The sequence below is a fragment of the Ascaphus truei genome, chromosome 3 (genome assembly GCF_040206685.1).
Source record: "Ascaphus truei isolate aAscTru1 chromosome 3, aAscTru1.hap1, whole genome shotgun sequence".
Lineage (NCBI taxonomy): Eukaryota > Metazoa > Chordata > Amphibia > Anura > Ascaphidae > Ascaphus > Ascaphus truei.
This window is the reverse complement of record NC_134485.1, coordinates 337,465,596-337,492,105: the sequence shown is the minus strand read 5'-3', so window position 1 is coordinate 337,492,105 and position 26,510 is coordinate 337,465,596. Positions and strand designations below refer to the sequence as shown.

General features: G+C 47.4%; 1 protein-coding gene across 1 annotated transcript; it reads right to left on the bottom strand.

The window, feature by feature from the left end:
• Positions 1–501: 501 nt before the first annotated feature.
• On the bottom strand, positions 502–26,510 carry DAZAP2 (DAZ associated protein 2). The gene is made up of 4 exons (XM_075591625.1): positions 26,351–26,510; positions 6,882–7,003; positions 4,183–4,425; positions 502–2,344 (listed from the first exon to the last, which is right to left on the bottom strand). The coding sequence occupies exons 1-4, from the start codon at positions 26,361–26,363 to the stop codon at positions 2,216–2,218; spliced, it is 507 nt and encodes a 168-aa protein (XP_075447740.1). The 5' UTR covers positions 26,364–26,510; the 3' UTR covers positions 502–2,215.

Here is a 26,510-nt window from a genome sequence, read left to right as displayed (position 1 = left end):
CAGGACATTTAATATTTCAAAAGCCAATATCTACTGATTTTAAGTAAAACAGACAAAGCACGCTTTCCCCCCAATAAAAACAGTATGTTTTTCTTTACTACAACCTCAATGATTAGGCGTGTCTGTATTTAAGTCAGATTGTATAGTACGGACTAGCAAAAGTGAATTATTCACTACCTGTAGGGCCTTGGCTGATTTGGAGAATTGATTCAAATTAGGGTGGTATAAGTTTTACGGCCTTAATCCTTTTTGCCGATAGGGTTATATTTGTTTAACGGGCTATTAAAAATGTAATCAAAATAAACCACAAATGCCATGTAATATTTCTAGTGAGGGTTTTTGTACAGACTTGTGTTAAGGGCATTTCCGCTGCAACTGCCTGAATGTCCCTTTTAGGCATGACAAACGTGATGCAAAGATTTTTGGTTTTTTTTAATAGAAATGTTAGAGCTATGATGTGATGGTCAGCATGAGGGCAAAATGTAAAAGCAGATGTCAAACTATCCATTAAATGCTGTGGTTTTATTGATCATCCTATTGCATTTCAAAATTACATGATGCTTTAAATATTGGACTCAAGATGGAGAAGTCATACAGCAATGCAAAACATATTGCTTCCATCACAAAAAGATGCTCCCATATAACCCAAGACAACTATCCAGAAATCGAGGGAAAAAAAACAGAAAACATCCATACTGGCATCAAAGGGGCTGACAATGCAGAAATGAATCTCAATGTTAAAAGTGATGGGTATTACAGGTACCATTTGTGTATTAAAAAAAAAAAGTGACACATTCAAGTGTCTTCATTAGCACTGCACACCTAGAAAATCTTTCTGCCATTTCAGCTGTGTGATGTATTACAGACCATCAATTTTTAGGAGCTGTGTGACAATATATGCACTCAACATGTTTTATGTATATTATTCTTTGAACACAAAATAATAATTTTTTCTGCCCCCAAAAAACATTTCTTCTGTTTTGAACAAAAGTCTAGTCTAAAATTGTTCAAAACCTTTCAACTGAATTCAGAAAAGGTGTTATGTTGGTGTATGATCTACAATTGTTTTAATAATAAAATAAAAAAAAAAACACTTTACAGAAAATTGAGATATGAAGATATGATTAGGAAAAGCAGTAACGCTTTCTGCACTGGTTTTGAAAAGAGTTTTTATTTATTTATTTTTAAACGCTGTATATGTAGTGGCTCAGAGGGTCTGCAGTGGTGGGACTAGTGTCCACAACCTCCCATTGGACTAGACCCTCAGGAAAAAAGTTTAGTTGATCTGAAACAACCACCACCCCCCCCCCCCCCAAAAAGCATTTAAAATGCATCAGAAAAACATGTAATACACAATTAGTTTTTTTTTTAACATTTGTTTTAGAACACAACTGCAATCTAGTATCCACTACACCGCTAAATGTCCATAGAATATTAATCTGCAATGTCTTAAGTGCCTGTTAAGCACTTTAGAGGGTAAATCGTCTGAAAAATAATCATGTCTCTAGCACCAGAGCAAGGGCTTTGGGCTTAATGAAAATGCCAAGAGACAGGTGGAAAAACTACAGATACAAGATGGGTACCTTTGGAATGGGGAAACAGGGCAGAAAAATAACTGACATTTCTAGAAAACATCTGGGACCCGTGTTACAACGAAGTACAGCATTAGAGGCGAGTTTTACTTGTGTGCGTGTATATGTTTGTCATTCTCTAGAAGATACAGACTTTCCTAGAGTTTACAATGAACACAAATCTTGTCTGTCCTAAAAATCAAGCCAGCTGAAATCTTAAAGCCTGACAGTCAGTCACCAATCTGATCTTTCACGGTGCCTCAAAAGTTGCCCCCACGATAAATTCTCTTACCCCTTAATAAGGGGGTCTAGAGTACCCAAAATCAGGCTGTAATATTTAAGTTTAATAAAGAGTGAAGATGCGTGGGGGGAAAGGTAGGAGGGTGGCATGAAGGGTTGCAAAGCATTTTTTTTTTCCTTTTTAAAAGAACCTCCCTTTTCTATAGTAGGAGCACTTAAAGATTGAGCACCGGGAAGACATCCCACCAAACCTGTGTCTAAACAGCAATTCTGGGTTAATATTCTAAAGCAGAACATCGTGGGAAGTGCTCACGCTGTGAGATGTCCTTCCATTTAAAAAAGAGTTAGCCTGTTTTTGTTTTTTGTTGCTTTATGCCCCCCCTTTCCGTGCCTCTGGTTCCTTTTCACCACATGCTATAGCCGCCATCTGAGCCGCCCATGAAGTAGTTGCCTTTCCTCTGTGTGACTAAGACATTGGCACCTTGCATAGCCGCCAGCTGGGCTGCATTGGGAGGGCAGCCTGGAGGGGGAGGCTGAAAGGAGAGAGCAAAGGGATCATCATCACATTCATTTGCAACAAAGTTTATGTATTCACTAGATCTCGTCCCACTAACCCGTTTTATACATGCAGCCACTTGTACTTTGCACTGCTTTAAAACTTGCATACATGTCTCCTGCTATATAAAAATGAACATTGCCACAAACATTCAGTGTTGGTTATTTTTGGCAGTAATGTAATCATTGTCCTAGGAAACATGCAAGTTTACGACCCACTATTTGAAAGCAGCATCCGCTTCCCCCTGCAGTAGACTATAGAAGTTTAACTCAATGTTAGTACCTTTCCCCCTGACCACATCACCCATCAGGGGTTACTACAGTAACCTCAGGCTGCAGTGGCTCCTAGGAGATCTCCATTTTGACCTGGACATTTAATATTTCAAGCGCTTCTGTCTCCTGAATAGAATAACAGACTAACATAAAAAGTGCCTAAAAGGGCAAGTAACTTTAAACAAGTATGCAAAAGATATATACTTCAATGTTTGGGTTGGGGTGTTTGCCCTAATACTGATAAAGTGCAGACTAGTGTTTTAACCCCTTTAGTGCTCTACTGATGTACAGTATACTGTACATCAATAAAAGTGCCACCCGAGAGCCCTTGACTCCTTATTTCATTGCCCCTTGCTTGTTTTTTAGGGATTATACGGGATCGGCCCTCCATTGCGTACCACACTGAAGGGGCGGGTTCCGCCTCCTTCGTCACGTTCAGCCCAACGGCCGGAAGAGTAACAGCATCACGTGATCGCTCCAAAGAGCGGCCACGTCACGCAGAAGTATCAGAGGGTCTGTGGCCAGGGGGTAGCACGCCCCTCAGGGACTGAAAGGGTTAAACACACAATTTGATGCCATGGCCATTTTGTGTTCTACTATAAAACCATCTTTCATTTTTATTGTATGAAATAGCCGCCATCTGCATAAGAAGCAATGGGTTTGTGCCTATTGATTAAAATGCCCATATAAAACTTTTAGGAATTCTATATATAATTTAAGACAACCACTGTGCTGAATAAATAAAACAATTAAATAATGTAACACGTTTTTGGGAGGAATACACCATCCACGTGCACACTGAAAGTGTGTGGTGTGTACATTATTATTATTTTTTTTTTTTAGTGCACCTATTTGCCATCATTGCAAAGGCTTTGAACTATAATGCTTTGTGACTATATCTTTATTTAGTAAATAAAATGTAGCACAGTTCAATGAAAGAATGTCACACAGACAAAATTGAGTACAGTGTATTAGTCTTATTTTTGTAATATTATACCTCTGATCCCCTAACCCCCAGGGACCTTCCGGTTCCCAAGATATTTGTAGTTTTTTATGTCTGTGTGAGACACAAAAATCAAGCCTACAGATATGGCCACGTGGTCACCAATAGGAAGTCTCAGCGCCATCTCCCAAAGATGCTGCAGCTTTCTATCGGCAGCCAGAATTAGTCTGACCCAATGACCGTCTTGTGTTCACTAGTCAATTATTGGTGGACACAGCTACTTATATCTCGGGAATTGAGGGGCGCATGAAGGTTGGAGCATCCCAAATCAACAGGGTACCTCAGGTAGCATTGCATTTAAAAAAAAAAAAAAAAAACATACTTGTTTTCTTAGGGGAGATAGCCTCTGACACGATCTGAAGTGATGGACGGAAGGGGGAGGAACTCCTCCCATTCCATCATCAGTGACGGAGTGGTCACGTGATCGAGAGTGCCGGATGGGTCACAGTACTCTGGCTTCTCCGGCACTCAGGGGGTTAAGCAAAGGGCCCCATCTCATCCTAAAGCAACAATCTCACGTCACTTTGAGATGATACTTACTGGCAAGTTTGCAGAGGTACCAGCTCCAAATCTAGCACCTGCATCAAAGCCCCCATCAACAATGACAGTGGAACCAGGAGGATACATGGGTCCAATGGGATAGTAAGCCATGGGCACAGAGGAGGGCATAGTGGCAACTGGCATAGACTGAGTCATCGGCAGGTACACAGAGGTGCCAGGATAGGGTCCAGCGAGAGATGCCATATTGGCAGCCTGTTGGTGCACGTACCCTGGGCGGTAAAGCTACAGAGGAAAAAATAATACTGTTATTCTCCATTTGCACCTTTTTATTAGCAAAAACAGGAAAAACATTTGTAGAACACCAATGTTTAGACAGGATAATACATTTTGTCACACATTCATTTTATTGCATTCCTGATATAAAGTGGTTTTATTTTAGTGTGTATAAAAAGCCTTATAAATAAAACTAAAATACAACACCTAATAAATGCAAACCAAAGAATTAAAAAAAAAAAAAAAAAAAGTGAAGAAAATGTGAAATAACCAATCCCAATAGTAACAAATACCAATATACCCAATTTATATCTGCTATCTTCATTTGCCAGAGCTACTATAGATCCTCACAACAATAGAAAAAAAAAATCTAATGCACAAATTGAAAAAGAAAAAAAAAAAAAAAGAAAAACCACACAACACACCCTACAAAACCCCTATAAATTTTTCATCATATCTTATATATTTTTTGCTCAATCCCCATGAAAATGTGTACAATTGTAGATCTGTTATGTAGATTAATACTATATAAGAAGCATCTAAATCAGGGGTGCGCAATCTGCCCCCCCCCCCCCCTTACGTTACTTGACGCCATGGCGACGCATCGCCAGAAACAGTCTGAGCCAAGGGAAGGGACCTTAGGCTCCCCTGGCATTTAATTCCAATGCCTTCGGGAAGAGTGTGGGGCCCCTAAGTGTCACGTGACCCAACCCCCCCAACAAAATTCAGGCCCCCCATGTGCACACCCCTGATCTAGATAAATCAACTGATGTTACATTGTAAATGAGGCTTTTAAAAAAATAAAATAAAAAAACACACGTCCATCAAGTTCAACCTATGCTAAATTTAGATGACAGATACTTATCCTATATTTATATTTACATTATATGGATACAGAGGAAGGCAAACAAAAAAACCCCAGTGACATCATCCAATGCTGTCTAAGGGCTGTAATATGCAGCATGCGGCCGTGCGTTCCTATGCGAACGCGCGTGCCGCATGCTTTTCGTGTATATAGTGCCGGGAGCTGCAGGTAAGGCATATGTGTGTGTGTGTGTGTGTGTGTGTGTGTGTGTGTGTGTGTGTGAAAGTAAGTCCTAGATTAAAAAAAAAATTAAAGAAAAAAAAAACCACACACACACACACACACACACACACACACACACACACACACACACACACACACACACACACACACACACACACACACACACACACACACACACACACACACACACACACACACACAACTAGCCTTAGGGGGGAAATTACATTCCTTCCTGACTCCAAATATTGGCAATTAGATTTCTCCCTGGATCAACATCCTTCCCATCTTTACTTATTTGGTATATCCCTGCACACCTTTCTAGAAAAGGATGTCCAAAGCAATCCCAACTTAAATTACCTGCCTGATTAAAGACATTAAAAAAATAATAAATAAGTGTCAAAACAGATATTTAACTGTCTAAACAGGACACTGCTCTTAATTTACTTTCTTTCTAGAAGGGACAAACCCTTAAAAAGAGTCAGAGTCACTTAAGACATAAGTAAACGAATCAGATTTAATGGTTAATCTGAAGCTTTAAAACAATATAGAACAGGTGGAGATATTGATCTCCTCTTCCCCATGCTAATGATAATGTTATCAGATCTCTGTCCATCCTCTTAGAACCAACTAAATAAAACAAGGGTACTTTAGAGACGATGAGGTACCAGAATGTAGGCGTGTGCAACCCACTAGGAATGACCATTCCTCAGACCATCCTAAAAAGGGCTAGCCAATAAACGGGTATTTCTTGCCCCAACCAAAATAACTGGGCCTCAATTTACATTGTTTACAAACATTCACAAATCAACTTTCCAAAATTAGACAAAAAAAGAGAGAGAGTTATGTACTTAAGATTTACCCATGAAACATGACCCGGAGTTGTTCAATTTTGTCCTATATGAGACTACACCTTTAAAACGTTTATCCTTTGCATTGTAAAGAGAAATAAGAATATAATATACTCAAATAAAAAGATCACTTGTGAGCACATTCACGTCTTAGACAGGTCTGCAACCCTGCCTTTCACCATTATGACCTAGTGTGACACACACACACACACACACGGCAGCGTTGCAGACCTGTTTAAGACGTGAATGTGCTCACAAGTGAACTTTTTATTTGAGAGAATACATGTACATACATACCACAGTAGGGCCTCGCTTGTTGGTGATCCACCAATATGGCTGTACCGAGAAGGGGGCTGCCATGTCTGCACATGCACAGAAGGGGGATGGCCAAGGTCGTGCAGAAGGGTAGGAAAGATGGAAAATGGCCAGTGGACATAGCGCGCACACACACACACACACACACAATGTTGTGAGGATCAATTGTAACCTCAAGCAATTTCACCATATTACTGTATTATTTTGCACTGTGTCTTACATTGTACATGTCATTGTGGGGTTTCATACTTTACCTCTGAGTAAGCAGGAGGAGCATCTGTATAAGGAGGAGCCTGTTGGAGATGCATGGTTGGTGGGTACACAGACTGAGGATTGGGAGACTGTGTGGGATAGGCTGGGGGAGTAGGGTATTGTCCTGTAGAAAGGAACAACAAGGACAAAAAAAGGTTAACTGTGTATTTATGGGTAAAAAAATGAAAATATATTTCTGCTGAGCAAAAATAAATACATAAATACTTTGTTGCAGTTGTTTCAGCATTAGTAAATCTAAAGTTTTTGTTCTACTAATTCTATTAAAATCATTCATTGTTTGCAGCAATCAGACCCATGTCATAGAAACCAGGATTTGACTTTGTAAGGAGAAATCACCAGCCTTATTCTAAACGTACATAATTTATTTAAAAATATTGAATATTATACTTTATGAAGTGATGCACTGACCAATCAGAGCTGTATGCTTACTGGTTTCTGAGCCACACGAAAAAGACAACGCATTGGTTCAGTGACCTGCCACACACAACATTTGACAGTGAATTAAGTAGATATCCCAAAAGGGAATAAACCCCTCCAGCCCTCAAAGAATAGTGCATATCCCACAAAATAATTAATATTTACAAGTGTGCTAACCAAAAACACTATAAAAATGTGTTAGACATAATATTCCAGGAAACATTTGTGTTAAATGACTGCTGTGAAAGAAAGTATTTGGAAAGTAAATAGTGTGCCAATTATGAAATACAAATGTATTGATAATGAACAAAAAAAATACTCAAACTTGATACTGAAAATGATATAAAACCTGTCATAATAATATCGATATATTAAGTATTGTAATCAAGCACAAGGGGGGTTATTGTTGGTTACAAATAGTCTTAAAACTAAATTATTTTTTTGTATGGCCTGTTAAAGCAGCAATATGGGTTAACTTTTATCTTATTTTATTAAACATTTATTTTTTAGTACAGGTTTAAAGCAGGCGGTCTCCGGAGCTGGGGACACCTGCTTACAGAGATACTTACCTCTGTAGGGGGTGACTGATGACATCACTGCTTCCTATTGTCCCGCCAGACATTTAAGACACCATTAGATTAAGGCAGGGGTTCTCAACTCAAACCTCCCCCCCCCCACCACCACCTGAACAGGTCAGGTTTTAAGGCTATCCCTGCTTCAGCACAGGTGGCTCAATCAAAGACAGCCACCTGTGCTGAAGCAGGGATATCCTTAAAACCTGACCTTTTGGGGGAGGGGGGTGGTTGAGAACCCCTGGATTAAGGAACACCGTTTCTCTGCCTGCAGGGATACCAGAACCACAATGGAGGCAAGTATCTTTGAAAGCAGGGAGTCTCCGGAGCCGAAATTAACGCAGTTCAACTCTGGAGAACCCCTGCTTAAAACCTGTTATAAAAATAAATATATATTTTTAAGTTAACCTTTAATGCTGTTTTAAACCCTTAACCAGGCCTCGTTTACAGATAGAAAGGAATGTATCCAGCGCCACAGCAATCCGTCAAAGTTGAATTCCACTCTGGTGATACAAAAGGCTTTACTGAGAAGTTACACACACTAAAAACAAGAGGCTACACCACAACCTCCTCCTCTACAGCGCTTCGTCTTGGAGTTGGGGAGGTGGCTACAAACCCAACATTTAAAGTAAAAAAGCCCGCGAATAGGAGCCAAATTGGCCTTGCATCAGCTGTGTATCACACATGGAAACATATGTGCGCTAGCAAGCAAAGGTTAACTAGCGCTAGCATCTTTTATACATAGCATTATATAAAAAAAGTCTAATAATTGTAATGCTAAACATACCCAGTGGACTATATTTAGAAGTATAACTCTAATCTAAAGAGAAATCCAAACAACAGCATAAGATACATGGTATAGTATATATCGTATAGTATCTTACTATATATTTCGGAAACCGTCATATGTGTCTGTGTCTGTATGTGTCTCTCCCTGTGTCCCTAGCGGCAATCACATTGGACCATGGGCCAGGCCAATGAGATGGCTCCCTTGGCCCGCCCGCCCCTGCACACCTCTCATTGGCCTGAGGCGGAGTGACGGGCCAAAGGAGACACACACACACACACACCTCGGATCTGCGCCAGTCCCACTCTCCACCACCTCTCACTCCCGTCGTGTGTGTGTGTGTGTGTGTGTGTGCCCCCCTCACCGCAAACCCCCCGCCCGCCCTCACCGCAAACCCCCCCTCGCCCTCTTACCACCTCAGCCTCCCTGGCGCCAAGCCTCCTCCACCTCACCACTCACACGCCGCCAGCAAAACTCCCGCCGCCTCTCACACGCCGCCGCCGCCTGCCACTCAGCTCTTCTCATCGGGGCCCTGTATTACCGCCGGGAGCGCCAGCAAGCAGTTAAACCCCACCGCGGCCGAGCCGGGAACACCGGGGGCGCAAGGAGGTAACCTCCCCCCCCCCACCACACACAACCTCCCCCCCCCCGCGGCCGGGAGGAGCACCGGGGCGCAAGGAAGTAACCTCCCCCCCCCCACCACACACAACCCCCCCCTGCGGCCGAGCCGGGAGCACCAGGGGCGCAAGGAGGTAACTTCCCCCCCCCCACCACATACAACACCCCCTGCGGCCGGGAGCACAGGGTGGCGCAAGGAGGTAACCCCCCCCCCCCCCGCGGCCGGGAGCACCGGGTGGCGCAAGGAGGTAACCCCCCACAACCCCTCCCCTCCACACAACCCCCCCCCCCCCACACACACACACACACACACACACAACACCCCCCCCCACCGGCTGCCGCAAGGAGGTACACACACACTGACTGGCTGACACACACTGAATGGTGCACGCACACACAAGCACTGACTGACTGCCACGCACACACACACAACCCCTTACTGACGCACACACACACCCCCTGACACACACACCCCGACAGGCGCACGCACACACACCCCCCGACAGGCGCACGCACACACACCCCCCGACAGGCGCACGCACACAAACCCCGACAGGCGCACGCACACAAACCCCGACAGGCGCACGCACACAAACCCCGACAGGCGCACGCACACAAACAAACCCCGACAGGCGCACGCACACAAACCCCGACAGGCGCGCACACACACACCCTGACAGGCGCGCACACACACACCCTGACTGACGCATGCACACAACCCCTGACAGCACTGACTGTGTGTGTGTGTGTGTGTGTGTGTGTGTGTGCGTCAGTCTGTGTGTGTTTGTGTTTGTGTTCCTGCGTCAGACTCACTGACGCACACACATACACACTGCATGAAGCTGTAAAGGGGGACAAACAGAGCTGTAAAGGAGGGAGGGGGGGGGACTGGATTGATGTGAATGGGGGCCAAACAGAGAGAGGGGGGGAGGTGAGAGGAGACAGAGAGGAGCAGGAACATTACATCCCGGGCAACGCCGGGTCTCTCAGCTAGTAGTATATATATCGTTTACAGGGCTGATAGAATCTAGAGATAATAGCACCCGTTTTTTTAAGAAGGGATTGAAATATGGCTTCCCTTGCACTAGAATAAACCTTGAAAGGCATTTTTAAAAGGGTTTCCACAAAGGTAATAGAAAATAAGGAGAACGTCCTGCATCACAACATAACATACTGTAACAACGTGACAGAACAGAGGAAAAACCAAGAGCCTAGTCTAAACAGATATAACTAAGAGAAAGAATGGGAGTCACAAGCAAGCTATGATACAAGGTTGAGTTAAATGGTCGAGATATTAGATCAAGACCAGTTATAAATTCGGGAAAAAAAATAAAAATGGGTATCGCAAATATGTATTGAATTATGTAACATTATACAATAACCTATGTACATTTAAATACAATATGCTACAATGTAATATTTTGAAATGCATCTGTAAACACCCTAATAAAAAGATTCTTAAAAAAAAAGTTAATATTGGCCAAAAAAAAAATAAAATAAATGTGTTTCCACAGAGTATCAGGAGACATGACTAGACCTAACTTTCTAAAGATATTGAATATGGAATTCTGGGCTTGACAGCGATTTGCAAGAACAACTAGATACTTGTAAACGTTACGATTACACAAATCAAATTATGTCAAACACTTGATGTCAAGTGGAGGTGCGAAGGACAGATCTGTTTCTCCTGCAAAAATAGACGTTCTGTGGTCATCTTTTATGTTTAGTGCACAGATGCAAAAGTGAAGTTGGCGTGCGCTGAAGTATTATAGAAACAAAGTTATGAAGTCTTTTCTATATTGAGGCAAACTTAAATGGAAAAAAAAAAAACACACTTCCTGTTGACTTTTAAATCGTAAAAATGTCAGTCAGAGCTGATTGACGACAGGATGGGCTTATGTTGTTTTTAATCAGAGAAGCATAGTATACAAGTCTTGCCCTGGAGTTATGAAATCAAAATTCAACAGGTGTTTTGGGATCAGACACATGAATTCTCATATTTTCTACTCCAGTGACCTCTCTGGGAAGAAGCTATGACGTGGCAATGTATGCGGATTTCTGTTTATCCAATTATTTGAAGAACCTGACAGAATTTATTATAATTGTATGTTCTTGTAATCTTTCTGTAACCCAAGCACTCTATTTTTGTATATTAAAGCAAAACTTTAATAAGTAATACTTTGGGCTCTGATTGAACTCTTGCACTCCGCAAAGAGAGCAAATTACATTTTTCGGACACATTTTACTACAACAGATTTTTGCGTGTTAAGTGCATAAGTTTCCTGCTTTAGTAAACAGGGACCGAAGACCGTTTCTCTTTGGTGGTGGCAGCGGATAAATACATTTTAACCGAGAAAAGGGTAACTATGAACTCATTTAAAGTACAGTACCTTGCGAAGGAGAAAGGCAAGTTGGCTAGTTTAGCCATGTGTATTTACAAGTCATGTGCTGTTCGTGACAGATGGTATATTGGGACAGATTGAGGGGAGATATTAATTTGAAGGACCTTGGGATGTGAAGATTGCTGTGTGTATTAACCCATGTCCCATATACAGGTCACGTGCTCACAGGGGTACTTAACGTTACAGCCCCTTTCAAAAATACATAACTACAACATATTGTTTCTCTAAACATACATTAAGGCATGTAGAAAAATTTGCTGAAGCACTAATGCATGCCTTGGAAAGGATACACACTTTTGTGTATTTTCTGTATTTCATAGTGTTGTACCGGGTCCATTTAAAAAAACAGGTAACGGGTACCAGGCAAAATGAAACATTTTAGCCGGCTGGGTACCCGTTTGGCACTTACCTGCAGGGACGGAAGACCGGCAAGGAAGACCGCGGCGACATCTGGGACCAGCAGCAGATGTCCTGGTGGCGGTGGCAGATGCCGAAGGTCTTGTTCGTCCAGCAGGAACAGAGCACACAGCTGATGCCTGTGTGAGCCGGGGAAGCATGTGACCGGAGCAGGAGCGTTCCTATTGGACAGCTGGGGAGGAACCGGCTGCCTCGCCGGTCTTCCGTCACCTGCTGCAGGTAAGCAAGTGTTTAACCATTTTCAGCTGCCCTGAAGTTACCCGGTTCCAGTCCTAGTCCCCTGCTGCCGAATCTGGGTAATTTCTGAGTAGCTGAAAAAGCGCCAGGTAAGCCGGGTACCCGGTACATCACTAGTACTTGACGATGATGAAATTCATTTTTTCCAACTATATTAAAACTATATGAACCCAAACAACAAGAAGAAAAGTACCCGAAACTCCTACAACTAGGGCTTCATAGTGCATAGTGGTGGACTGGTGAATACCACAGATCTTGATGTGTCCCCTTGCTCTGCAAGCCCAAGCAAAAACCCACATAGAAAATAAATGCAATTATTAATTACATTATTATTATTAATTACTTACTATGTATAAATAAGTGAATTGCTTCAATCAGGAAGGCAGTCCATGAGTGACCAACCAGCAGTGGATTTATTATATTTTATAGCTGGAGCAGATGAACCCAAAGCGGTAGCGCCATGCCAAAGGTGCAGGCATGCTGCGTTGGATGCCGTCACGTGGCTCATCCCATTCCCAAAGCTTTGTGGGACGTGAAATTGCGGACCGCAACAGTGATTGACAGAATCACCGGCAACGTATGTGTCCAGACGGAGAGTAATGGAAACAGCAGAGGGGAGGGTCCTTCTGAGCGGTTAGGGTACTGGCCTGAATGTATAATGCTGCATTTGTCAAGAGTTTTATTGCCCTGCTCTCCCCTGCCTGTGCGCACCGTGGAAGTTTGACGTGGGCTACTAAAACTTACTGTGCGCTAACATTCACATCTGCACGTTATAGGGAACACTAGCTGCTGATATAATTACTAGGGCTCGAAAATGCCACTGACTCCATTTAAAATTAAAAAAAGAAAAAGAAAATGTTATATATATATATATATATCATGCAGCAAGCTTAAGCCTATAGGGAACCATGTTAAAAATGGTTATTGAGCCAAAAAGTGACACTGTGTGCTCATTTGCATGTCATTTCCCAGAATCCCTTGCTGCAGTGGAAGTGCTGTATGCTGGGTGATAATGGGGAAAGGCGGGGTTGCAGACCTGCCTAAGACATGCAGATGAGCATACAGTTATATTTGCCCACACACACACATACATATACACATACACATATATATATATATATATATATATATATATATATATATATATATAAATCACCCGTCAATCACCAGTTAAACAGTATAAACAGGTCTACAAGTGCGATAATACAGATGCCCCTATGATCCCCCCACTGAGATTGTAAGCTCTTTGGGGCAGAGACTAATTTTCCTATTGTTTTAGGTCTGAAGCGCATATTCCCATTGTGTCATGTATCACTGCTATAAAGAGCTATGTATCTGGATGGCGATATGTAAACAAAGATATACATAATTATACCGACAGCCTCATCGTCCCAGAATAATCAGACACCCCACCATAGCCCATATGATTAAAACCTGTGATGAATATAGCGCAAGTGTATCCCCCAAATAGATGGAAATTAACCTGATAGAAGCACCTGGAACTGGGATTTCAAACATTAATCGACTACCCCAAACGCTTTGAGTCAGGAACTTATGCCTGAAAAGTCTATGCTCCGATACAATAAATATTATAGAATATTTTGTCAGTACTATCAACACTCATTTCAAAAGCTACAGAGCCCTCACTACAAACAGAGAAAACAGAAACGTTTCAGACTTCACTTAAAAAACAAAACAAAAAAAAAAACAACACAACATACTTTGTATGATTTTTAGAAGGCATTAATCACTTTATTTAGCATTAAATCTTCCATTACCATTATTTCTATTTGGTCCTACGTAGGACTGAGCCTTTAAAAGTCATTGCTATTTTTAAATGGGGTAGGAGGGCGTGTGTGGGGGAAGAGAGGAAATATAGAATACAAAAAAAAAAAAAAAAAGTTTGCGGTGTTATATACCAGCAGCTGCGAATATTTTTTTCCCCTCAGAGCAAGTAACTTAAAAACACTTCCTTTGTTCCTCAAATCAATACCGAAGTCACTCACCTGTCACTGGAGAATGTAGTGGCTTGTGTACCTGTAAAAGTGTGACCTCCATGAAAATTCCATCTGTTGTATACAGAGGACTGGATTCACTGGTTGTAGCATCAAATTTCACTTTAACTGCAGCTCTGTGACATCTGCCAAGTGGGGTTGCATGGTTCCACAGGCATTTCAAAACACTACCTGCTTTCCTTTTTGAACAAGGCAGTGCTCTCTCTTAAGGCAGCAAAAGTATATTTAACCTATTTGTTTCCAGAATGCCTGTGATTAATCTTTTTACTTAGGGATTTTAGAATAGTTAAATTGTCATTGGATATTCCTAATCAAAAAACAGAATCCCAGCATTTTAACAGGCTTATCAAGGTCACAAGGAATGTCCTAAAACAGACTGTGGGACCCTGTAAAGTATCACTCATTTGGAATAAGTATCACTTCTTGGAAAACCATCCAACTCTGACTGCATCAATGTTTCTCTACATTTAACAGTGTTATTTAATTAAAATGATTGGTTTAGACTTTAGAAAATACACACCGTGTGTGTGTATCGAGTCCCTCCTCCCAAATATTTACTATCTGTTTCATTTCATTCTTGGCTCCGGAACCCAAGTAGAATAGTAATGCAAGCGGGAGGGGATGGTGCTTGCAGTGTGCACAGAAACTTGAAAAACAAGCCCCTGGGGACTCTTCTATGACGTCCCTAGCGGGGTGTGTGCTGCTTGGCACAGCTGTGACATGGATTCTACATCTCAAAGAAATGAGATGGCAACACCATAATTGTTAGGAACAAGCTTAATTAGCTACACAGCCAAGGGCCAAATAGGGATTTACCGCCAAAAACAAACAAATGTACAGTAGGAGTTACTGAAGATACCTGGTCATTCATTGATGTTAACATTACCCCAAATAGTTAATTTAACCGATTTGCAGCCAGGGGGGGCAAGCAAGTCAATGCGTGAAGGAGTTAACGTAGCAAAGGATTGAATGGTATCATTTTAGAACGCGTGTTTGAAAATGCTCTTCTCGGTTTATGAATCTTTTGACGAAATAACAAAAGCAATGTCAGCAGAATCAGCACTACTGACTGCTGTACAAATCTAGAAGTGAATGTGGGATTTGTGTGGAGCAGGGAGGGCAGGAAATAGCAGAATATGGCATATGGCCTACTCCGTTAACAAATCCCTCTGCCCGTGTTAATTGAGGACAGACAGATTGCTAGGTGTGAGTGTGTAACACAAGGAGGAGCAGAGGACTACCTTGAAATTACTAGAGACGGCATGCAAGCTCAGATAAAATAGGGTCAATAATCTACCATTTTAACTCATATTGTGGAAAACATCTACAGAATCCTTAATAGGATCTGACCCGGGGTTAATAAAGTACTGTAACTTTTTTCTTTCTAACCCATGAAAATGTATTGCTCACTGAAGAAACAAAAATCAGTGAGACTTGACTCAAATATTTCATTTTCCTCAGGACAAACTGCTTGTTTCTTTTTCTTCTCATTACCAGAGCCGGGAAAGGAAGGTTCTCCGGGTTCCCAACAGATGAGATGAACTCAAAATGGCCACCAGAGTCAGTCAGATGACGTTGTAGCTCTCTACTGGTGATCCCAGCAGGCATAATTTGTATTTAGATTATTCTACGAGCAGATACATCAGGTAAATTGGTCAGGAATTGTGGAGTCCCCATAGGTAAAACTACTGTGATTTTGCTCTAGGGGACCAATAATTCAGGTATGAGAAAAATATATAAACCATTTTAGGAGACGGTGCTTCCTTAAGCTTCTGCTCTCTTGAACCCTGCCCTCAATATCTGTGTAATTTTCCATTCCTGAGATACTAATTCTCGAAATCCAGAATTAGGGATAGCACCAAATGACCTCCACGGAAACAGATAAAGCCAACATCAGAGAAACATACCTCTTCAGATTTATGAGAAGGGTTAGGCTTGGGGTTCAAAGCTGCATCAAAATATGAACTAGATTGCCATCAAATATACTGAAACTGTGAGACTGTATTTAAGTTTACGAGACTGATTATGCTAAAAATCAGGGAAACTCAGACAACCAGTGAGCTGACGTGAATTTTAATCAGAATACTAAAAATCAAAATCCTTACAAATTATACTTCGACAAAAATACATAGAAACAACACCCCCCACCCCACCATTAAACTAAACATGAAAATTAACCTTTTCCGTTTCAGGGGGGGAGGGGCTGTCTGAAATGCACTAAATGGCAATGTAACAATGAAAATAAATTACACACAGTCAATCTGCGCATGTTGGCGGGGAGAGAAAGAAGAACTTTTAGATACTATGGTATTAATGGAATTATGTCAAATTAAAAAAGGGACATATCCAATAGTTCACAATACACATTATTTTACAATTAACACATTTACTGTCAAGAAATCAAGCCAGCATCCAGACTTTGAATGTGCAGATCTTAGTGGCAAGAGATATATTCGGCCCGATTGGATGCTTCGTACAATATAACGCTAGTCCCTAAGTCTGCCTCTAAATGCTTGGCCCCACCCTTCTCTTTTCTAGGCCCTTCAATATCCTCCAAAGTCGTTGGCGAGTTCAGCTCTATTCAAATGAATGGATTTGACTAAAATCTTGACCAGGAAAGGGAAGAGGCTTCACAGCATATTCAATAGGGGACATAGTGTGCAGAAACTTGTACACCTAGTGCCCCTTTATAAACTCTTTTCTATCCAGAGCTCTGCTAAACCTCCCTTAGGCCCTTTCCCCCCTCTTCTCACGTTATGCCCAATTCTCACTCATGCTCTTCTCACTTCCACCTCATACCTACCACCACTTCTTCTTTCCTTGTTATCTCCCTCAGAGTCCCACTTCCACTGCTCTTTTTCGATTCATCCAGGCTACCCATGTTAACTGCGACACATGTCACATACTGCATCTTTTCCTAGAGCTCCCTCCCCTGTTGTAACCCCTTTATTTAAAGTTCTTTGATGCCGACGGGTCTTCCTCCTTCCAGCATCAGACCTTTCGGCCGCCATACTGAGCAAGAACAAAACCCAAACCCAACCCATGCCTTGTTACTTTCCTGAGTGAGGACAAAGTCTGTCTGTTGCACCTGATTTAGCCATCCCTGACATACTATAAGCACTTATTACTACAAATTATTAATTATGTAACTTAAAGCTGCAGATCAAGCTGACGTTTTTAAAATATACTGTACTAGCTGATATACCCGGCGTTGCCCGGAGGCAGGGAGGGGTGGTGTGAAAGGCAGGAGGGGGGGGGGCGTGAAAGGCAGGAGGCAGGGGGGCGTGAAAGGCAGGAGGGGGGGGCGTGATAGGCAGGAGGGGGGGGGGCGTGAAAGGCAGGAGGGGGGGGGGCGTGAAAGGCAGGAGGGGGGGGGCGTGAAAGGCAGGAGGGGGGGGGCGTGAAAGGCAGGAGGGGGGGGGCGTGAAAGGCAGGAGGGGGGGGGGCGTGAAAGGCAGGAGGGGGGGGGCGTGAAAGGCAGGAGGGGGGGGGGCGTGAAAGGCAGGAGGGGGGGGGGCGTGAAAGGCAGGAGGGGGGGGCGTGAAAGGCAGGAGGGGGGGCGTGAAAGGCAGGAGGGGGGGGCGTGAAAGGCAGGAGGGGGGGGCGTGAAAGGCAGGAGGGGGGGGGCGTGAAAGGCAGGAGGGGGGGCGTGAAAGGCAGGAGGGGGGGGCGTGAAAGGCAGGAGGGGGGGGCGTGAAAGGCAGGAGGGGGGGCGTGAAAGGCAGGAGGGGGGGGCGTGAAAGGCAGGAGGGGGGGCGTGAAAGGCAGGAGGGGGGGGCGTGAAAGGCAGGAGGGGGGGGCGTGAAAGGCAGGAGGGGGGGGGCGTGAAAGGCAGGAGGGGGGGGCGTGAAAGGCAGGAGGGGGGGGGCGTGAAAGGCAGGAGGGGGGGGGGCGTGAAAGGCAGGAGGGGGGGGCGTGAAAGGCAGGAGGGGGGGGCGTGAAAGGCAGGAGGGGGGGGCGTGAAAGGCAGGAGGGGGGGGCGTGAAAGGCAGGAGGGGGGGGCGTGAAAGGCAGGAGGGGGGGGCGTGAAAGGCAGGAGGGGGGGGGCGTGAAAGGCAGGAGGGGGGGCGTGAAAGGCAGGAGGGGGGGGGCGTGAAAGGCAGGAGGGGGGGGCGTGAAAGGCAGGAGGGGGGGCGTGAAAGGCAGGAGGGGGGGGCGTGAAAGGCAGGAGGGGGGGGCGTGAAAGGCAGGAGGGGGGGGCGTGAAAGGCAGGAGGGGGGGGCGTGAAAGGCAGGAGGGGGGGGGCGTGAAAGGCAGGAGGGGGGGCGTGAAAGGCAGGAGGGGGGGGCGTGAAAGGCAGGAGGGGGGGGAGCGTGAAAGGCAGGAGGGGGGGGAGCGTGAAAGGCAGGAGGGGGGGGGCGTGAAAGGCAGGAGGGGGGGGAGCGTGAAAGGCAGGAGGGGGGGGGGCGTGAAAGGCAGGGGGGGGCGTGAAAGGCAGGGGGGGGCGTGAAAGGCAGGGGGGGGCGTGAAAGGCAGGGGGGGGCGTGAAAGGCAGGGGGGGGCGTGAAAGGCAGGGGGGGGCGTGAAAGGCAGGGGGGGGCGTGAAAGGCAGGGGGGGGCGTGAAAGGCAGGGGGGGGGCGTGAAAGGCAGGGGGGGGGGCGTGAAAGGCAGGGGGGGGGGCGTGAAAGGCAGGGGGGGGGGCGTGAAAGGCAGGGGGGGGCGTGAAAGGCAGGGGGGGGGGCGTGAAAGGCAGGGGGGGGGCGTGAAAGGCAGGGGGGGGCGTGAAAGGCAGGGGGGGGGGCGTGAAAGGCAGGGGGGGGGGCGTGAAAGGCGGGGGGGGGCGTGAAAGGCAGGGGGGGGGCGTGAAAGGCAGGGGGGGGCGTGAAAGGCAGGGGGGGGCGTGAAAGGCAGGGGGGGGCGTGAAAGGCAGGGGGGGGCGTGAAAGGCAGGGGGGGGCGTGAAAGGCAGGGGGGGGCGTGAAAGGCAGGGGGGGGCGTGAAAGGCAGGGGGGGGCGTGAAAGGCAGGGGGGGGCGTGAAAGGCAGGGGGGGGCGTGAAAGGCAGGGGGGGGCGTGAAAGGCAGGGGGGGGCGTGAAAGGCAGGGGGGGGCGTGAAAGGCAGGGGGGGGGCGTGAAAGGCAGGGGGGGGCGTGAAAGGCAGGGGGGGGCGTGAAAGGCAGGGGGGGGCGTGAAAGGCAGGGGGGGGCGTGAAAGGCAGGGGGGGGCGTGAAAGGCAGGGGGGGGCGTGAAAGGCAGGGGGGGGGCGTGAAAGGCAGGGGGGGGCGTGAAAGGCAGGGGGGGGCGTGAAAGGCAGGGGGGGGCGTGAAAGGCAGGGGGGGGCGTGAAAGGCAGGGGGGGGCGTGAAAGGCAGGGGGGGGCGAAAGGCAGGGGGGGCGAAAGGCAGGGGGGGCGAAAGGCAGGGGGGGCGAAAGGCAGGGGGGGTGAAAGGCAGGGGGGGGTGAAAGGCAGGGGGGGTGAAAGGCAGGGGGGGTGAAAGGCAGGGGGGGTGAAAGGCAGGGGGGGTGAAAGGCAGGGGGGGTGAAAGGCAGGGGGGGTGAAAGGCAGGGGGGGTGAAAGGCAGGGGGGGTGAAAGGCAGGGGGGGTGAAAGGCAGGGGGGGTGAAAGGCAGGGGGGGTGAAAGGCAGGGGGGGGTGGGTGAAAGGCAGGGGGGGTGAAAGGCAGGGGGGGTGAAAGGCAGGGGGGGTGAAAGGCAGGGGGGGTGGTGAAAGGCAGGGGGGGGTGAAAGGCAGGGGGGGGTGAAAGGCAGGGGGGGGTGAAAGGCAGGGGGGGGTGAAAGGCAGGGGGGGGTGAAAGGCAGGGGGGGGTGAAAGGCAGGGGGGGGTGAAAGGCAGGGGGGGGTGAAAGGCAGGGGGGGGTGAAAGGCAGGGGGGGGTGAAAGGCAGGGGGGGGGTGAAAGGCAGGGGGGGGTGAAAGGCAGGGGGGGGTGAAAGGCAGGGGGGGGGTGAAAGGCAGGGGGGGGTGAAAGGCAGGGGGGGTGAAAGGCAGGGGGGGGGGTGAAAGGCAGGGGGGGGTGAAAGGCAGGGGGGGTGAAAGGCAGGGGGGGTAAAAGGCAGGGGGGGTGAAAGGCAGGGGGGGGGTGAAAGGCAGGGGGGGGCGACACACACACACAGTGTCACACACAGTGTCACACACAGTGTCACACACAGTGTCACACACTGTCACACACAGTGTCACACACACGTCACCTAGAGCGACACACACGCGACACCTACCTCTACTTCCGTCCGCCGCCATCTTAGGCGCCGCGAGGGAGGAAGGGTTTTTTTTCCTGCCGCCGCCATCTTAGGCGCCGCGAGGCAGCTGCAGCCTGCCTGCCCGCTGCCTGTTCCCCTGCCGGGGATGGAGATCAGCGGAGCGGAGGGAGGGGAGAGGTGAGCGGAGGGAGGGGAGAGGTGAGCGGAGGGAGGGGAGAGGTGAGCGGAGGAGGGAGGGGAGAGGTGAGCGGAGGAGGGAGGTGAGGGGAGAGATGAGCGGAAGGAGGGGAGAGATGACGCGAGGCAGCTGCAGCCTGCCTGGCCGCTGCCTGTTCCCCCGCCGGGGATGGAGATCAGCGGAGCGGAGGGGAGAGGTGAGCGGAGGGAGGGGAGAGGTGAGCGGAGGGAGGGGAGAGGTGAGCGGAGGGAGGGGGAGAGGTGAGCGGAGGGAGGGGAGAGGTGAGCGGAGGGAGGGGAGAGGTGAGCGGAGGGAGGGGAGAGGTGAGCGGAGGGAGGGGAGACGTGAGCGGAGGGAGGGGAGACGTGAGCGGAGGGAGGGGAGAGATGAGCGGGAGGGGAGAGATGACGCGAGGCAGCTGCAGCCTGCCTGGCCGCTGCCTGTTCCCCCGCCGGGGATGGAGATCAGCGGAGCGGAGGGAGAGGTGAGCGGAGTGAGGGGAGAGATGAGCGGAGTGAGGGCGGAGTGAGGGGAGAGATGAGGGGAGAGATGAGCGCCGGGTGTGTGGGGTGTGTTTGGGTTGTGTGTGGTGTGTGTGTGTGTGGTGTGTGTGTGGTGTGTGTGTGTGTTGTGTGTGTGTGTGTGTGTTGTGTGGTGTGTTGTGTGGTGTGTGTGTGTGGTGCGAGCCGAGGGTGCGAGCCGAGGGGAAGAGAGTGGCAGATGGGTGACGTCACACCCACCAATCTGATTGGCCACAGGCTGAGGACCAATCAGATTCACCGCAGCTAGTACCAACCTTTGATTTTATATATTAAGATATATTTTTTCCCCCCCATTCTCCTGTAATCAATTGCTTGCTCCGGGTTATTTAATTCAGTTCCTGCACAGCATTGTGGGCAATGTAGTCCTGGAATATGATTGACTGGGCAGTTACTAGTTACAATTGCTGCACTGCTAGAGAGGGCGAGTCTCAAGAGCCAGCGCCCATCAGAAGGGGAAGGGGGCTGTCACTTTGAAATGCTTCCAACATTAGAAACATTAAAAAGGTCTTTAAAACATTTTTTTTCCCCATTTTAAATGCTACAAGTATTTTCTCATAGTACAGAACTGATTTATTAAAAACATACATGTAGGATTTTGCTTGAATTGCTGCTTTAATAACCACATATAAAACCTATCCATACCTTTAGATCACAACCACTTGGGAAATTTCCAAAGCTCTCGCGCTCTTTTTTTAAAAATTTTTAAAGCCCAGTAAGCAAGTGTGTGCCAAATAAAAACAAGGCATCGGACCTAGAGGAGCTTAGAAACGTGTGGCACCTCAAGTGCATGGAGACAATTAACTTAACATATACATACACAATGCATTTACCCTTAGGCTAAGGCCCCACTGCACGCGCCCGCACGGCCGCCTTGCTTGCCAGCGGCGCGTGCAATTCACTGCACCGTGATCTGCGGTGAATTTTTTTCCTGCGCGGGGGGCGTGGCCAAAACGGGTGGGGGGGCGCAGCCATGACGTGAGGGGGCGGGACCGCCCCGCAGCACTGCAGCCGCCCCTCGGCCCCCTCCGCCATACAGACACTCACAGGCTCACAGGCACACACACACACAAATACACAAATACACACGGGGGGTGAATTGGAGGGGGATCAGAGCAGGAGGGGAATCGGAAGGGGGATTGGAGCATATGGGGGAAATCGGAGCAGGGGTGAATGGAACAGGGGGGGGGGGGTGAATGGAACAGGGGGGGGGTGAATGGAACAGGGGGGGGGGTGAATGGAACAGGGGGGGGGGGTGAATGGAACAGGGGGGGGTGAATGGAACGGGGGGGGGGTGAATGGAACAGGGGGGGGGTGTGAATGGAACAGGGGGGGGGGTGAATGGAACAGGGGGGGGGGGTGAATGGAACGGGGGGGGGGTGAATGGAACGGGGGGGGTGAATGGAACGGGGGGGGGGTGAATGGAACGGGGGGGGGGTGAATGGAACAGGGGGGGGGTGAATGGAACAGGGGGGGGGTGAATGGAACAGGGGGGGGGGGTGAATGGAACGGGGGGGGGGGTTAATGGAACGGGGGGGGGGGGAATGGAACGGGGGGGGGGTGAATGGAACGGGGGGGGGGTGAATGGAACGGGGGGGGGGTGAATGGAACGGGGGGGGGGTGAATGGAACGGGGGGGGGGTGAATGGAACGGGGGGGGGGGGGTGAATGGAACGGGGGGGGGGGGGGTGAATGGAACGGGGGGGGGGGGAATGGAACGGGGGGGGGGGGAATGGAACGGGGGGGGGGGAATGGAACGGGGGGGGGGGAATGGAACGGGGGGGGGGGAATGGAACGGGGGGGGGGAATGGAACGGGGGGGGGGGAATGGAACGGGGGGGGGGAATGGAACGGGGGGGGGGAATGGAACGGGGGGGGGGGAATGGAACGGGGGGGGTGAATGGAACGGTGGGGGGTGAATGGAACGGTGGGGGGGTGAATGGAACGGTGGGGGGTGAATGGAACGGTGGGGGGGTGAATGGAACGGTAGCTCCGGCTGGCTGACGCGTCACAGCACACAGTCAGCCACGCCGGAAGGAGCCAGCGGGGACCTCAAGAACAGAGGCAATCAGCTGGTGGTCCGCGGTCGCTGTGCGCTGCAGGCCGCAGCGGGACCAAAGCCTTACCCACATAAAGACTTCTCTTGGTCAGACTCTGCCATGCACTTATTGCAGCCGCCCCCCCTCCCCCACATTTATGCAAGGCTCCCATACAGTAGGCTTTCCTGGAGCAGAGAAAGTTTCCTGTTGTGCGCTTGTATGTTTGCTGCACTAATTGTTCCATGGATTCTTATAACTTTTGTAAAGCACAGCATATATTGTTGGCTCAACCTAAACAAAAATGTACATACATCCATTAACTGTTAAACTGGTTCACCAAAATAGCAAAATTTGTGATGCAAACTATAATACATACATTCTCAAAATAGAAAGAACAAAAGCATTGCCAGACTAGCCCCCCCCCCCTTCCAGATTACATAGCATTCAATAACATCTCCCTGCAACATGCTGTGCAAAGTGTTAAAACATTGAATGCAAGAGAGCTATACAAGATCTCCTGCATTACGCAGGAAATACTGCAGGTGCTCGAGCGCTTAAATGTACTGTAAATGCAGTGATCATCATAAATGCAGAGAAGAGAAGCACTCGAGAAAAGCTAATACATTATTACAGTCATCTATTTTCTGGAGGGCGCCTCTTCTCTACATTTGTGCCAAGTGTTAAATCAATCTCTGCATCATCCAGGCAAGAAGGTACAGCCCCCTGTGAGCTGGGATTGGTCCCGCTGACAAGGGGCCTACAAAACTATTGGTTGGAAGCAGTTTGTGTAATCAGAACGGCAAATTACTCTTATCAACTGCGACACAAACTTGAAATGGGAAACAGGGAAAGAAACAGAAATAGGGACCTCCCCGATAGGGGCGGATGAGAGGTTGTAAGCAACCGGAGTCAAGGGAACATACATGGCAAGGCAAACGTGATGCAATACTGAAGCAAAAATATTGCTGTATCCAAGAAGAAAATCTTATTGATTTGATTTAAGGAAAAAGAAAAAGTATACATCTAGTGCAGTTTTTTTTGCCCCAGAAGTGCATATGGTCCACAGGATCCCCGCATATGTTTACTTGCAGTGTCTAAATGCCATTGTTTTATATTGACACATTCTCTACACAAATGGGTCTAAATATCAAGCGATTATCATACAGCACATTCAAATAAGAGAAAAATAAATAAAATGCAGTTTAAAATCTGACATATTGAGATATTGGTCCACCTATTCCTCTACTTGATATGCAACCTATACGCTGCATAATATCTGCTCTTACTCCCCATTTCTTAAGTCAAGATGCTCTCGTGCCCATACCAATTATATTTGTAATAGAAATATCTTATTTTTGCGTCAACGCGTGACGTGTATTTTCCCTTGAATCTTGTTCGTCTTATTTAAAAAGGTTGGATTGTTACAATTGTTATAAATGTAAAAATGAAAAGCAAGTGGAATATGGGAGGTAGAGCAATCTGACAACGGAGATATCTATCGTGTGAACTACCAAACCCAACAGCCTGTGCATGAATAAGGCTGCGGCCCCGCTGGGGACAGGACAATTTAAATTGCAGGAACTAAACTCGGCAGCGCGCTCAGCGCTAGCGTGGACGCAGCCTGTCAGGTATAACAGATGCGTTAACTCCACTCCTAAAAAAGGTAATCTACCAGTTTGAAGATTTTACTAAATACCACCTGTGAGCACACTTGCATGTCACAGACAGGTAAGAAATACAAAACGTGACTGAAATATACTTTTCTTACGTATAACATCACAATGTGCAAATGGCTCGCTCATTATACAGATATTTATTTATTTATAAAAATGTTTTACCAGGAAGTAATACATTGAGAGATACCTCTCGTTTTCAAGTATGTCCTGGGCACAGAGTTATAAAAAATACATGGTTACAATAAAAGAACAGAGGTCAAACAGTCACTTAACAGACATTTCATGGACAGATAGAGTAGGAAAATTGGGTACAGGGGATAGAGGGCTTGTGAGTTTGCTCTGCAGGGCAGGGATTTCCTTTTCTATTGTTCGATTTCGTTAGTTGCACTCATTATAATTCCCTGTGTTGCATTATCGCTCTTCTAAAACGCTGCATACACTGGCACTATATAAAGAAAAATAGACACACACATACTGGCCACCTGCAACATATGTTACATTGCCGGCTTGTAAAGCAGTGCAAGGATGTGTGTGCTTTCTATGGACATCATCATGTCATTACCACACTCAGGGGGAGGGATCCTGTTTGGCAGCTGTGGGTCCTGATGTTTAACCACTTCAATGCCAGTTCACGCAGGGGAGCATAGTGGCCAAGGTGATGTATACATAACAGGACAGTATCATCGGTTACTTGACGTGCTAATTTAAATACCATGTTAACATTTAACCCTTTAAAGTGGTAGAGAAGCTACAAGTCACAGACAGGCGAAACTAAAAAAGGTTTGGTTTTTAAATTATCTCCCACATTTAAAACCCCACAAAACCAAAACAATGCCTACAAAACCCCTCATACTATAATAAGGGCTAGTAATGTAATGAAAGCATTGCTTCTGTTGTGGGCGAAATAATACTCCGTTGCCTAACAAGCAGTGACATCAAATGTTAACTTCACCCTCGTGCGGAGGGGACATTGCATCACCCGGCAGCCACGGCTTAAGTGGCAGGTGCAGGGTTAACGGCAGAGCATCATGGTGACTGCAGCTGCATAAACTCCGATTGCCATTACTGAGCATTTGTCCCACTCCTATTACCACCTCCCACAGGGCCCAGAGGGGAAGAACAGGTCATGTATAGGCCCGGAGCCTGCACAAGCAACCACGATCCTTCCCATCCTGCCCCCACCCCATGCATCCTAATACCTCCCCGGGACACCCCCAATATCCCCGTCACAAGACGCCCCTCTCCCCCGGGATCGCCGGGCACCTCTCACTGCCCGGGAGCACGGGAATCCTTTCCCCGGCCCCCCCAGCAGCAGAAGGGGGGGGAGGTCACACATGGCTGCCATGCAGCACCCTGCAGCCTGGCACACTGACAAGGCCCCTCTGTGCCCCCCTCACTTGCCTTTGTTATTCATGGCACCTTCAGTCCAGATGATAATGATGATGCTGCTGCTATCTCCGTGTTTTCGTCTTGTTGGTGATGATTCCACTTCCGCTTCTCTCCACTTCCTTATTGTATGTGTGTGTGTGGGTTTTTTTTCCCCCCTTTACACGTAGATGCA